Source organism: Astatotilapia calliptera, chromosome 2 (assembly GCF_964374335.1).
Source record: "Astatotilapia calliptera chromosome 2, fAstCal68.1, whole genome shotgun sequence".
Taxonomy (NCBI): Eukaryota; Metazoa; Chordata; class Actinopteri; order Cichliformes; family Cichlidae; genus Astatotilapia; species Astatotilapia calliptera.
The window spans coordinates 24,332,057-24,347,804 of record NC_137423.1 but is presented as its reverse complement, the minus strand read 5'-3'; the positions used below and the strand labels follow the sequence as shown (position 1 = coordinate 24,347,804).

At 40.2% G+C, this 15,748-nt stretch overlaps 1 protein-coding gene across 2 annotated transcripts in view; it reads left to right on the top strand.

The window, feature by feature from the left end:
• The first annotated feature begins 4,087 nt into the window (after positions 1-4,087).
• Positions 4,088-15,748, top strand: part of gria1a (glutamate receptor, ionotropic, AMPA 1a) — a 74,105-nt gene continuing 62,444 nt past the window's right edge. For both annotated transcript variants that reach the window (XR_003274165.2, XM_026188844.2), the window contains exons 1-2: positions 4,088-4,382; positions 4,535-4,669. Coding sequence is in view for 1 of the 2 variants with exons in the window: in XM_026188844.2 (XP_026044629.1) it covers positions 4,295-4,382; positions 4,535-4,669 (223 nt within the window). In the remaining variant the exon portion in view is untranslated. The remainder of the gene's footprint in view (positions 4,383-4,534; positions 4,670-15,748) is intronic.

Sequence of the window (15,748 nt, the reverse complement as noted above, 5' to 3'; positions counted from 1 at the left end):
CTTTAACAAGACTTAGAAAAACACAAATATTGATTTGAGTTGAGTAGGTATTTATACACTGGCATTTATACAGCCAGTGATAAAATTATTATAGGAATATAATAGTCTGGCCATTTACTTTCTCATACCTTACCGGTGTTTTTGCCCTCACTATCATTGGGTTCTGTGGTACCAGGAGAGAAGCAGGAGGTTGGCATTTTGATTGCTAACAACTACTCTTCAGCTCATTTGATATATTTGTTCCCTTATCTTTTCTGCAACATTACGTTTTATAGTTTTGCCAGCAGCCGTGTGACGCACACAAGTTCTCAACAGCACAAGAGTGGTAGCTCAATTATAGGAATAACATGCAGGGAATTTTTCCTTTTTTCTCTCTCTCCCTCCACACTCAAACTGGAGTGGAACCAGCAGATTTTGACAGATTAGGCCCATTATACTCTTCACATAGATTTCGATTAAAACCCTCCAGACAGACGCTCACATTATGATCTATGGTGAAGACGTCCTTAGGAACAAAAAAGACAGCGTATGTCCTTTTTTCTGTTACACAGACTCTGTCGAATGGTAATATTTTTAACCTCGAACAACAAGCGATTCCATCTGCGATAGTTACTCCTCTACTTAGCACCATAGAATATTTAGCCATTGCTTATAATGCTTTTTTAAGATCTCTTTGTATTACTTAAAAAAAGACTGCCTGGCACTGATCACACTCGGGGCACCGCAGGCAAACACATTCACACAAAGAGAACAGAAACACTGACATGAACACTGTGATGCAAGATGAATATTGTGCATAAATCAGGCATCTTCTTGGTCATACCCAGAGTAAAAAAAAAAAAAAAAAAAATAGTGGAATGAATGCCTGCACAACCATCTATGTTTGAGGTAACCCCTTATCATTTTGATCAAAGACAAGGAAAATCAGCCATTCTGCCTGTATCTATATACAATTTATCACTCAGAAATTAGATAACCTTTCACTTCCTGCAATTCTATTTCTCAAGTGTTTCAAGCACAGCCAGAGGTAGTCAGCCACAGTCTTTTAAATAGAAAATGTTTCTCCTCAAATGGAAACACTGGAAATCTAATTCAAGCAAGCTTCTAATCTTCTAAATATAATTTTCTGGGAGCGATATGCCTGCTATTGTTATGGAAACAATAAGTAGCAAAATTGAGTTTAACTTAAGAAAGTTGCTGTACTTAGTGTGATAAATGGATACCTAATTTGCATAATTTGCCAAGAAAAAACACTTCATTTTCTAAACTACTGCCAGGGCATCACAGCATAATATGATTTACAATCCATCTCATGAGAACATTCCCAGTGTTGGTTAATATTTCAGTGTGTACAAAACAATACCTGACTTTAACAATGCATGGTCAAAGTCATAACCACTGTTGTACAAGTCCTGCACTATGTGTGTGTAAGTGAACTAGTGAATATTTCACACTCATTTATTTGTTATTAATAATAAACAGCACATCCTACTAACTACTCATTCATTATCGAATACTTGAACATTAGTTTCACTTTTTTGCTCCGTGTAGTAAAGAAAGTATCATACAAAGTGCCCAATATGTAATTCTTCATTTCTTCTGGAATACTTTACCTTTTATTTTTGTTCTTTATGTCCTGAAGTAAAGTGAGACAATTATTCTTCATAATTGTCACAAACATTTGCAATACCGTAAATGTGAGAAGCATTGACAGCTATGCTATGACAGCTAGCAAAGAATCTAGTGGTTAAGAAGATAGATTGGAGACTGGAGAATGGATAATCATCAATAAAATATCCATAATATACATAAAAACATTAACATTGCAATACAGTAATAATATCCTAATATACTAAAACATCAGCCAGTCAGTGTATAAAAATTCTAATACCATCTAGCAGGTCATCACATTGTTAGCAAAATATTACTCTGCTGTTACTAATTGTTTTGCCTCATAGGTATATGTTTGTTTACACATTTGTACCCCTAGTCTGTAGTCTGATTTTACCCAGTTACATGACTTTTAGTGTAATATTACTCAACTATAACTAATGTTAACACAATATGATTACTTGTACATTATCTTGGTAATTAAGTAATAATAGCTAGCCATATAACTTTGTATATAATTATATTATCATTCCCCCCTTGTCTCCAGCTTATTACCCCACTATTATCACAGTATTACCTGGCTGTAATAGAAAGTACTACCCATAAATGTTTGCATTCATTGTTTAACATTTGGGATGCAGGTGACTTGTGATGCAATGCGCGTATCTTAAGCTAAAAGATTTGATGTTTGATCGTTTTATCATAATATTGTTTGAATTTGGATTTTATTGTTTAAAAGTATTATATTTTGGTTATAATATAATGTAACATATTATAATATTAACTATTCATACATGAACTAAACTGGGTTTTATTACACACACAAACACACAAAAAAGAACTAATGTTGAAATAATCAATAATGAATGTGTAATTACTGCTTTGTGCTGCTCTGTGTTTGGATCACCTTAACTAGGAATGACTCACAAAGAAAGTTGCAGTATGAATAATTTATGGATAATAATGAACTAACCATTAGGTTACCTAATGATTCACTTATCTCTCAGCTGGTTCTTTTGCGAGATGTCATTGTCTATTGTATGGTCCTGGATAGGGAAGTAAGTGATGCTAAAAAAAAAGAGTGTGTATTGTATATGTGAAAAGTTAATTAATCCTAAATTACCAACCAAGCAAAGTTGACTCACCTCACTTTCAAACCTCTAATTGTTCCTCCTCCAAATGTCAGCGTTTTATTATAATGGTTTACAGTAACATGGTAATCAATGACAGCAAACGTCAGAGACTGTAATATGCTTCTGTAATTCTAACTATAGCCTACAGACAACATTGCTCCAGCTGAAAAAACACTTGTTAGCTGCATTGTCTTAGTACCCCATCAAAACACATATTATACACTAATACAGTGTCATCTTGTATTCATAACTGTACATACTGTAGAGCAGGCATGAAGTGATTTAACACGACTTCTTTAACAAAGTAAGGCTGTCAAAATAAAATGAAGTGGAAACAATGCTGAAAATGTCCTTTGTGGTTTTACGGAATATCATTTACAGAGTATCTTATAGAGTTATTATATGGCGAAGAAGATGAGAAAACAGCCTCACCAAAGTGTTCATTAGCAGCAGGACTTCTTTACCATGCCACATGAGCTTGATCAGTGCAAGGACTTAACACTGTTTTACGATGTTACATGCTGAAATATCTTTTAAATTTAGGGACTTAAGGAATAAACCAGTCATGTCATTTTGGGCTTCCTTTCCTTGTTAGACTGTATTCTTTAAAAAGCAGACAGATATCAAATAAACTTAATTCTTATTCGCATTCACCCAATTTAAACTTCATTTCTTAAATCTTTGAAATACGCTTGTTTTTAGATGTTATATGGGTTATACATTTACTTTTTAATGTAAATCTACAGGCACAAAAATTATTACAAAATAAAAGTGACATTACAAAAACACTGTCTTATCAGTGTTGATATATTTGCTCCACAACGAAACGAACGAATGTCTAAACCCCGTGCGTGTCTTGGGGGACCTGTGTGTGCGCTCCAAAGGCGCACACTGCAAAAAATATTTACCCGCAGGTCATTAGTCAAATAATGAGTGTGAAAATTTCCATTTTCTTTTCCAGCTGTAACATCCTCCTATCGAGTGACACATTGCTACTTGTTTCCTGTCCAAAGCAGCCTTTTTTAAGTAATGCTCGCTTCTGTCCTTGTGTCATTTCCTTTACTATTGCGCGCTGCCCAGACTTGTTGCAGTGACACTTGCTCTCGAAATATTTCTTTGAAAAGCCAAAATTTGCTCTATATATCAAATAACTGAAGTTATCTCGCTATATCGTGGAGGGGGGAAATCCTTGTTTAGGGTAAAAGGCAATTAAAATTGTCTTTAGGTTCAACAGTTTTTTAGGTTGTTGTTTTTTTTCCAAAACGGGTTTATTTTTTGCAGTGCGGCTAATGCTGAAGTCATTCTCCGTCTCATACAGCAGCAACCAAGGACAAGAGAGCATCAGCAGTGAGAGGGAAAAGAAGAGAGAGAAAGGTGCCTCCTCTCGCCATTGCGATAATTGTCTCGCTGTTGAATCGATGTCGGTGCAAATGCTGCTCTAAGGGGAGGCAATAGGAGTGGAGGAGAAGCGGGGGGATTTAACTTCACACACGGACAAAACCTATGCTTGGATTTCGGCTCTTTTTCCCTTCGCCAATGCAAAAGGAAATATGCAGCGAAGCTTCACCATCCTCTACACCAGTTTACTGGGGATGTGCTTGGGTTCAAGCTCAAGTTTTCCAAGTAACATCAATATAGGTGAGAATGGCGCACACACATCGTCACCTTTTGTCTGAGAGAAAAAAACATCAACCTCTGATTCAACTTAAGTCGGTGTCTCTTTTTTAATTTTTTTCCTTTTCGTGTCCACTGTGTACTACATTAACTCCTCATTCTTTGCTTCTCAACAGGAGGATTGTTCCCAAGCGGATCCCACGAATATGAGGTTTTTCGGTTCGCCCTCTCTCACCACCAGGACATCCCCAAACTGGTGCCGCAGGTGGATATGGTCATGATGGGGAACAGCTTCTCCATGACATATGCCTGTAAGTATCTCAGTGGAAACTGATTACATACTAGTCCATGTAGTCCACCTATTGAACCTAAATCTTTAAATCCGTTTATTGACTTTGTAAAGAGCGCTTGCAACTCCATTTGTAAGAGAAGAGAAGAAGGAGGAAAAAAGCCTGTGTAGGCTGTAATTGCTTTTAATACAGGCCTACTGCAAAGCGTGTGTTCGTAGGTTATCTTATTAACTGTTGCGTGGGACCGCAAAGGACTTGTTTCCTCTACATGATTGCAGCGTGGTTTGCGCTCTGGGGAAGCCGCGGGGATTCGAAAGCAACCTATGCGACAGCGACAGCTTTCCTTCAGTCATGTAACAACAGGTTTTTTGTTTTTATGGCTCCTCGTATATGATTTTTAAAACGGCTGCCAATGATCCCAGAGCGCCTTATGCTTCTTTTATAAAGAAAACAAGGAGTCAGCGCAGATCATGGCTCTCCAAACAATGAGGAGGGTAAAAAAAAAATACTCCAAATGCATTTCTAATTAGCCACGGATCACAATCCGATTATCTTTTCCTGGCAGAACACAGACTATTAAACCCTCCCACCCTGAAAGCTTCACAAACACCAGCACACAAAATAAACGTTTTAACTTTTGGGACTTCACCCTCCTCCTTCTTTGTATTAATATGGATCTGGAACAGGCAGACGTATCCTCGGCTAACTCAAGTGAGAAACTGTGCCAGATTCTCTGACAATGGGATGCAGGATTTATGGTCATCAAGCAAGTTTAAAAGTCCTGCTGGTGAAACCCAATAGTCAGAGCAGTGTGAATGCTATTCTCCTGTTGGTGATAATGTGTGTCATTATGCCAGCACCAACAATTGCTCCGTGTCTGAGCTGTGCAAAAGAAATGTCAGTCTAAATTGTTTCATCTTTGTTAGCCCTGCTCTCATCCTTCCTTTGTATTCTGACACGATTTTGTCACCCTTGAGGCTCTTCAGCTGTGTTTTTCTCATTTCATCCTCGACTCCTCTGAATTTGCCCGTGGCTCACTCGCACTCTCTGTAGTGAAGTCGCACACTTCCAGGAGATACCCTTTGACAACCCTGTCTGTCTGTCTGGCAGGTGTGTGATACTGCTTCATCCACAGACATTTACTCCTACTCCCACTTTGAGTCGTTGCTTTTTCACTCTGAACCCTCCCCGCGATTCAAAAACCGGTCTTTATGACTTCCCTGCCGGAATGTATGCAGCAATGATATAAGTGAAGAGAAATTAATGTTGATTTATAAAGACACGAAATGCAAGTGTAATGGTATTCTGACTCAGAGTTTTAATGTAATGTGGTTGTAGTCGTTCTTATGAGATTCGGTTATGAGCTTAAAATTGGATTGGAAATAAAGCATTACTTGCAGCGGCACTCATGTAGATTTATAGACATCAGGTGCTGGCTGCTGCTGAAAGCTGAACACAACCACTGAAAGGACATTTACCCTCATCTGTCAGAGTCTAACAAAATATATCATTAAGCTTCATGCTGTGACTTGTTCTCAAGACCACACGCTTTATGAATCACAACCTATACAGAGACATCCATCTGCAGCGTGTCTTGTGGGAAATACTGCAAAACCTGCAAAGTCCACAGCAGATATTTCAACCATCATCCCCCTGAACTTCCCCCACCCTTCAGCCATTCAGGCCACAGAGCCAGGGAGCGCTGTGTAATGAAATGTAAACACACCCAAGATGCCCTCATTAAAGAGACTGTCCTCTGCTCAGAAGGGAGCGTGATGTAAAATATAGGAGGCAGGCTGCTGTTGAATGTTTGCAGATTTCTCCAGTGGATCAAACATGGATCCTATCGCAGTAGGGAGGCTGCTGCTGCTGGTGGTGGTGGTGTGGTACATTAACGTCTTTGTCACCGCGTGCAGCCAGTGGCGAGACATCAGCACAAAGAACAACTCAGATGGCTCTCGCCTGCCTTTTTTCTTAGATTTTCTCAGTCTTTTTTTTTGACTATTTTTGCCAGAATTGCTTCCAGAAACCATTTGATTGTACATATTTTCTTAAAAATATATATATCTTAGATATCCACAGACATCCTACCAAGCAACACACATACCCAGAGCTTAACATTTTTGGTAATTTGGTGCTAATAATTCAGTCAAGGGTCATTGCTATTATCCAACTTTTCCCAGAGGTTGATTAGATCTATTCTCTTTTAGCTGCAGATGATGCAAACAGACTTTCCTTTTCTTTTCTATCTACCCATCCTGTCCTGTCTTTGATGTTTAAATTTGACCCCCCTCCCACCTCCCATGTCATGCACATCATTGCAGTCCATGGGTATGATGATGGGCTACGGTACAAGCGTGTCAGAAAGATTTGCAGTGGAAGGAGATGACAAAAATGAAAATGACACCTCTTCCTGCTGTGTGTCACTTGCTCTCAAAAGTGTTTGGATGTGAAGGCTATAGAGACATGTTTGAGAAGAAAAAGGAAAGGCTCCGGGGCTTGTTTATAATGAGTCAGATGAGAAACGCAGCCTATTCCTGGATTTCCATTTTGTGTGGTAACGTGGAGGAATTTTGTTTGCGTGAATCTACATCTGGGTGCCCTTTCTATTTAGGATGTCTCGGGTGACTGACAGTTCACCTCTGTAAGCGTGCGACTGTGGGAATGTGCCCGGGGCTCTTGGGGTCCGTGAGTGTGAAAAGCAGAAGGGTGAATGGGCCCTTGTGCACGGGGATGAATGGAGCTCCGGATGAGGGTGATGCTCATCAGCTGGCTCTTATGACCAGCCACTTCCTCCAGAAGCAAGTCTACACAGCATCCACAAACACATGCTCACACACACACACACACACACACACACACACACACACACACACACACACACACACACACACACACACACACACACACACACTCGCTGGCACCTGCCTAAAGAGCAAAGGAATAGGGGCGGGTGGCTGGAAGTAGGGCAAAGGTGACAGAGAAAATGAGAAGAGATAAAGAAAGCCATAAAACGCTGAATGTTATGGGCAAAGTGGTTCATTTTATTTCCTGCATGTGGAGTCATCGGGGTAGTAATAATAACGATGGCATCACTGTCTGCATAATGTGAGGCTAATTTGCATTTCTCTCCTCTTCCATCTTACGTTGACAGGCAAAAGCGAGTCAAAAAGTAACAGAATTAGCAATATTGCCTTTTTACTGCTGTGTTTTCACATTTCCAGTAAAAGTGCTTGCTGGACTGTTTCCTTGTATACGTTTGCATCGTTTAAAATAGCTGCCAGGGATGCTCAGCATAGATAGAGAATGTTAGTCACCCAACAGTTAGATATCACATTACCATAATCTGCTACTGGTTTATAATGCAGATGTCTCTGATTCACTAGCTTCATGTCAAAGTCTCTGCAGGCTCCCGCCTGTATGCTCTGTTTCTCACTTTGATGTGCGGTAAGACTTACAACTAATCTTTGGCTATTTTGGTTAAAAATGTAAAAAGAAAAAAGAGGGCAAAAAATCAAATAAAAAATAAATGAATCAAAAACATTGCACTTAGCAGCAAAGCTAGACTGTGGAATTTCCAATAATATATGTTTTGCTTCAGCAGCACCTAACTTACATTTGATTTTGTGTCACGTTCAGCCATCTTGACAATAAACCTTTCTTTAGGACTAATTAGTGTTCATGGAAAACACGATATGCGTTGACAGTGTGATGTAGATAGCAGTATTTTCCCCAGCTCTCTGAGGGTCAGTTAAAAACCTAAAGAGAGTGTGAGTGTGAGGCGGCAATGATCAATGAAGTGAGTGCTCTGTGGTAGCCTGCCTAGCTGATCAATAGAGCGTAGATGGGGGTGTGGGTTTGGGGTGGTGGTGGTGGTTGAGAGAGAGAGGGGGGGGGGGGGGGGGGGGGACTGGTCGTGTGCTGCTTGTAAATCACATAGTATCACATAGACAGTATCAGTGAGGATATGAGTTATGGGAAGAAACTAAACAGGTACTATACCGACATGGGTCGTGGAGTAACAGTCTGACATGTACATAATAAGGACTTACCAAACAAGCAAGTTTTAATTAACTGTAGCAACCACTCCTCAGAAAAAAACATCAAAAATTGGTGATTTATTGTTTCTTTTATTGACTATTATTAGTTTATCCATAATCACTGGCTCCTCCACACCATTTCTTTGCCCTGTCTTTCTCCTATCACCCCGAACTGGTCATGGCAGGTGACTGCACCTCCCTGAGCATGGTTTGCTGGATGTTTCTTCCTGTTAAAAGGGAGTTTTTCCTTTCCACTTTTACCATTTGCTGGCTTAGAGGGGGTCATCTGATTGTTAGGGTTTCTCTGTATTGTTGCCTTACGATATAGTCGCACAACTGTTTATAGCTGTTGCTGTGACTTGGCACTATATCAATAAAATTGAACTAAAGTGGACTAAAACAAAAAGGAGGGCTGTTTTTGACTTCGTCTGGATAATTTCTTTTTATATGCCATAAGAAGTGAAAGCTTGTGAAATTTGTCACTATAGGAGCTTTAATGGAAGTGAGGCTGAGAGGTCTGGCATGGGAGGAAATATAGGGTGTCTGTCAGCCATAAAGAAAGCATGTCAAGGAAAACAAAAAGGAGAACTCTGAGTGTAGTAACCACTTCTAGTCACTGATTGAAATTTAGTGTGTGGTTTCACCGTTGTGCAGGTAAACATTTTTTGCCTCAGTGCAAAATGCAAAATATGGAAATGTAGATCAATATCTACCAAACATTTTGGCTTGTGACCCCTAAACTAAAAAAGCAAATTAAAAGAATTAAAGTCTAACATGTGATCCAGAACACTGGGGCTACAATCCCATGTCAAACCGCTTATATCAATAGGAGTTACGTTCCAGTAACCAAACTGGTGGACAAAATCCTTTACCTTGAGATAACTTTTGCCATCATGTTGTGTTTTCTCATGTGTATGCGCTGCCACATTTACATGGCTCAAGTTTTCCCCATCAGTGTAGTACCATGGTCTGACTATAAAAAAGAAATGTGTGCGAGCATGTGAGACTGCTTTCTGAAATCCTCTGTTCACACCCTTGCGCGCACACACAATAGCTAACAAGAGACAGAGCTTGAACAGATGCATTTAATGTATTATTCAATGCAGCACATCCAAAGCTATCACTCCGTGGAGTTATAAGCATAAATATGTAATAATAAGCCGACAGAAAAAAGAGAATTCAACCAACTCTGTTAAACACTATAATGCTTAGAAATGTTCAGCTTTCCATAGGAGAAACTTCAAAAAAGAAAAAGATGTCATCCTTCATTCTTTTCCATTTCTAGGTGCAAACCGACATGTTTCAGTTGGGGTGAAAGCAATGAGTGGAAGAGGGTGGTGGTGGGGGTGTAGGGAGTTAAGCTGCAATTTCAAGCCCGGTGGCTGGTGTCAGTGAAACTCTGGCTGGTTGTATTTGGGGGTTTTTTTTTTTTCCTGTTGTAGCAATTGTATCAGTCGTTGAGGTCCATCTGTGGTGACTGACTTCCACAGTGCATGCATGTTCAGAGGGATTACAGAGTATTCAATTTGCTATTGAAAATGGCAGACAAAAAGCAGATCACTGCTCCCTTCTGACTGTTTGGGACATCACAGTTATTTGTCAAGAAGAAAACAAAAGGAAAACAAATAAGAAAAAAAACTTGTGGCAGTTCTCTTGGGCTAGAGTCTGGCAGGTGCTGGTTTGATGAATGAGAAGACTCCGTTTTTTTGGTTTTTTTTCTTGCTACAGAGCACCAGGGATAGAGAAAGACCCATAGCAATCAATGCAGATCAGCCAAAACCTCTCCCAGAGCAGCAGACTGATAGGATGCAGAGCAGGAGGGGGGTAGATTTTTTTCCCCATGTTCTGTGCGTGTGTGTGTGCGCTTTTGTTGCTTTGTACAAGGAAGACAGAGGGAATGTACACATGGGGCAGGGAGGGAAGAAGAGAGTAATGGCTGCGAAACAGAAAATAAGCAACTTGTCATTTAATATCTTCGCCCTCATGTGACTTTTTCTAAGAAAGACTTGCCACATGAAAGTGAACTGACCAGCCAGTTCTGTTGTGAAGACAAGACCACAGCCTTTATCACACATCTTATTTAGCCCAGAAACGCACACACATTACTGATGATTGTGTCCACTCTGTTTCAGTTTGTCCCCCTCATTGTCTTTCAAAACCAACTCCAAATCCTCCTCTGTATTCATGCAAGCTCACCAAGTATTTAAAAAAATCTGTCGCCTCTGGAGGTAATGGGAGCTGGGACGTGGAGGTCTGAGCTGAGACATCTGGGGCTGGCAATTAGAAAACAATGTGTTCGCGGATGAGGACCAGGATTTGTGTTGCAGGGTGGAGGGACGAGCGCCTGATGATGGCAGCTGTCATGTTTTTGCAGCAAAGACAGAAGCGGAGTCCCTCTTTTGTCATACAGTGCATTATAGGAGCCTCTGTGTACTGTAATGAGGAACAAAGCCTACAAGCATATTAAGCAGTGTCACACAATACAACTGCTGTTGTTGTTGGCACAGTTGCACAGATTACACAAAAGTGACACAAGAACTGCAACAGTTGTTAAAAGTCGCAGAAGCAGAAAAGGCAAGAAATGAAACAGAAAATCATGCATCATCACATATTTTGCCTTACAGCTTAGACTGTTGTGTATATTTCCTTATGTGTAGTCGCATTAACTTGTGTGGCTGAAGTGTTATAAATCAGACAGATAAATGCATTGCAATACTAGATTTTACTTTTTGCTAGCATAAATTAGCATTATAACTGATACCTGGATGGTCATCATGCCTGTCAGTCTTGGCTGTCAAACTTAGCCAAGCGTGAAAAACCCACAAGATAATGTAATTATAATTACGTATTAACATTACTAATTTTGATACTATGGATGTCAAACTTGATACTAAAATAAGTATCTAAATAAACAAATGACTCTAATAATTGCTACTGAAAATTACTGTTGGAATGGATATGCATTTGCAACATTATTGATGCAAGTATTGATATCCACACTGTCTTTGTCTCTTCCAGTTGACACACAGCTTTACACAGCAGACGGGCAGGCACATAGCCCCTCCCCTCACTAGCAGCTAAACACATGAAATGTGGTTGATATTCACAACGCTATTAACTATTAGCAATTATCCGATACAAATAACCATCTGTTATCATTATGTAGCAGCTAGCAGCTGTGACCAATAATAAGATTGTAACGGTAATGCTGGAGCTAGCGTTATATGTCCTGCACGTCTGTAACATTACAGTGTTAATTTAAAAGGATAAAACAATTTGTGTATCTATCTATGTTTCTGTTAAAGTCTGAGATTTAATTCTGAGAAAAGACTACCAGCAATTAAATAGAAACATCTGCAGCACCATCTCAGAAAACATAGATAGATAGATGTGTAGAAGAGCATCATGAGAGATAGGTCCTTGATGAATAAGAACAACATGATACCACTATTAATATTGATATAAACGAGCCTCTAGAAACTGCCAAACAAAGGCTCACAGCTCAAGCCAGTAGGCTGAAGAGATATAGCAAGAGAAACAGAGGCCAAGAAAATAAATGCCTTGTTCTCCAAAGATCCGTTCAGGATGTACTCTCGCAGAGCTAGGTGGGTCTGCCTGCGTACTGCTGGAAGAACATCTGGGAGGAAAAGGTTCCATAATATCAAGTGACTAGTGGACCTAAGAGCACACCATGAAAGCCTGGCAGCACAAATAAGGGACTTGCTAACAGCAGGTACTCATCCACTACTGGCTAACACAGGGCAAAACAATCCCCACAAGCATACAGTATCGTCAAACTACTGTCCAATTACCTGTCTCGCCACAACATGGAAGATCCTCTCAGGCATCATAATATCCAAGCTGAGTGAAGACATGAGCACAGCTCAGAACAGCATTGGGAATAATACCAGAGGGTCAAAGCAGAAGCTGATGGTTGACAGAGCAGTACACCAGCCAAACTAACCTGAGCACCACATGGCTACACATAATCCTATAACTCTTGCCCCACACATGGATACAGGAGTGCTTTGGAGTATACAAGGCTAATAGTGTAATAATAGTGTTATAATAATGTAACATTCATCTAGAACTGTAAAGTGTGAATGATCATAATATGTGGAATATACCAAGGTGATACGCTGTCCCCACTGCCATTTTGTCTTCAACCCCTTAAGTGAGCTCCTCACTAAGAGTTGATACAGATATACAGGGAGTGCAGAATTATTAGGCAAATGAGTATTTTGTCCACATCATCCTCTTCATGCATGTCGTCTTACTCCAAGCTGTATAGGCTCGAAAGCCTACTACCAATTAAGCATATTAGGTGATGTGCATCTCTGTAATGAGAAGGGGTGTGGTCTAATGACATCAACACCCTATATCAGGTGTGCATAATTATTAGGCAACGTCCTTTCCTTTGGCAAAATGGGTCAAAAGAAGGATTTGACAGGCTCAGAAAAGTCAAAAATAGTGAGATATCTTGCAGAGGGATGCAGCAGTCTCAAAATTGCAAAGCTTCTGAAGCGTGATCATCGAACAATCAAGCGTTTCATTCAAAATAGTCAACAGGGTCGCAAGAAGCGTGTGGAAAAACCAAGGCGCAAAATAACTGCCCATGAACTGAGAAAAGTCAAGCGTGCAGCTGCCAAGATGCCACTTGCCACCAGTTTGGCCATATTTCAGAGCTGCAACATCACTGGAGTGCCCAAAAGCACAAGGTGTGCAATACTCAGAGACATGGCCAAGGTAAGAAAGGCTGAAAGACGACCACCACTGAGCAAGATGCACAAGCTGAAACGTCAAGACTGGGCCAAGAAATATCTCAAGACTGGTTTTTCTAAGGTTTTATGGACTGATGAAATGAGAGTGAGTCTTGATGGGCCAGATGGATGGGCCCGTGGCTGGATTGGTAAAGGGCAGAGAGCTCCAATCCGACTCAGACGCCAGCAAGGTGGAGGTGGAGTACTGGTTTGGGCTGGTATCATCAAAGATGAGCTTGTGGGGCCTTTTCAGGTTGAGGATGGAGTCAAGCTCAACTCTCAGTCCTACTGCCAGTTTCTGGAAGACACCTTCTTCAAGCAGTGGTACAGGAAGAAGTCTGCATCCTTCAAGAAAAACATGATTTTCATGCAGGACAATGCTCCATCACACGCGTCCAAGTACTCCACAGCGTGGCTGGCAAGAAAGGGTATAAAAGAAGAAAAACTAATGACATGGCCTCCTTGTTCACCTGATCTGAACCCCATTGAGAACCTGTGGTCCATCATCAAATGTGAGATTTACAAGGAGGGAAAACAGTATTTAGTATTTATTTATTTATTGTCATTGTCAAGAACAATGAAATTGCGTTTGGGGCTTCCATACAACCCAAAAAAAAGAAGAAAATAATAAATACCCCTTAAAACCCAAGTGTACATATTTAACCCAGTGTGACTCCAATGCAATAAGACAATCCTTAGCAATAATGTTCGTAGAAATTCAGACAAAGACCTGAGAAACATGGCAAAATACAACAATGCAACCAATTCAATATTATTGTACTGTGAGATATGATATCAGATATGATAGTTATCTATTTAAGAAAGAGGGGGGGGCAGGAGGGGGAAGAGAATAAAGATATGATGCACCAATGCAGACCAGTTCATTGCTATTAAGAAGTTGGATATGGTTATTGTCCGTGAGAGGGGGGCAGAGAGTTCAGGAGCCTCACAGCCTGTGGATACAGGCTGTTGGCCAGTCTGGATGTTCTGGCCTGTATAGACCTGTACCTTCTCCCTGAGGGCAGCAGATGGAAAAGGTGGCGCGCAGGGTGATGTTGGTCCCGCAGGATACTGTGCACCCTCCTCAGACAGCGAGTGGGGAAGATATCCTCTCTGAACAGTGTCTGGGAGGCTGTGGTTGCTGCTGCACGCAATGTTGATGGTGAACAGATCAAAACACTGACAGAATCCATGGATGGCAGGCTTTTGAGTGTCCTTGCAAAGAAAGGTGGCTATATTGGTCGCTGATTTGTTTTTGTTTTGTTTTGAATGTCAGAAACATATATTTGTGAATGTGGAGATGTTATATTGGTTTCACTGGTAAAAATAAATAATTGAAATGGGTATATATTTGTTTTTTGTTAAGTTGCCTGCACATACAGATATCCCCCTAAAATAGCTAAAACTAAAAACAAACTAAAAACTACTTCCAAAAACATTCAGCTTTGATATTAATGACTTTTTGGGTTCATTGAGAACATGGTTGTTGTTCAATAATAACATTATTCCTCAAAAATACAACTTGCCTAATAATTCTGCACTCCCTGTAGAGTCAAGAGTGGAGTAGCCATAACCCACCTCCCGTACATGGATGACATCAAGCTGTAGGTGCAGTGCTGTCCTGGTAACAGCAAAGATACTGTGAAATACTCTCAAATTCCCAGGTGAGTTTGAGGAACACACATACCAACCTCTCAAGGAAAGTGAAAGGGAGATTTATATGTATCTCACCCATCTATCCATCAATGGAAATTGATGGATAGATGGGCGAACTCCCAACTCTTGAGCCACAATCGCCCCATGGTATCAAATTTGAAGTATTTTCCTGAGTATCTGTAGCAAGTTTAAAATTCCAATATTGTGACTAACACACACAACCACAACTTTATATTTCGACAGTAATGACGTTACTTTATTTTTGTTAAGCACTGGAGTATCTCTAAATACTCGCGCATGAGCTGTCTAGCCTATACAAGCTCAAATTGCCATTTTACACAGGATTCACATGGTAACATCAGACACAGCCACCACAATTTCTAAAAAAAACATTCAGGGACATTTTAAAAGTAATAACCAACACAACACCTTACTCTGTGTAACTCTGCAATGCCTCCGTTTGAGATGATGGAATGAGTTTTGAGGTGTTCAAAATTCTTCTGATGCCTGTTACTAGTCCTCAACCCCCCCACACACACTCAAATGCAAACGATCTCCTTATATTGCTCATGTTCAGCTGATTCCTTTTTACACTTTCAAATTAATTCCTTGCGCTTTTGCTTTTGTATTCTTGTGTTAATGAT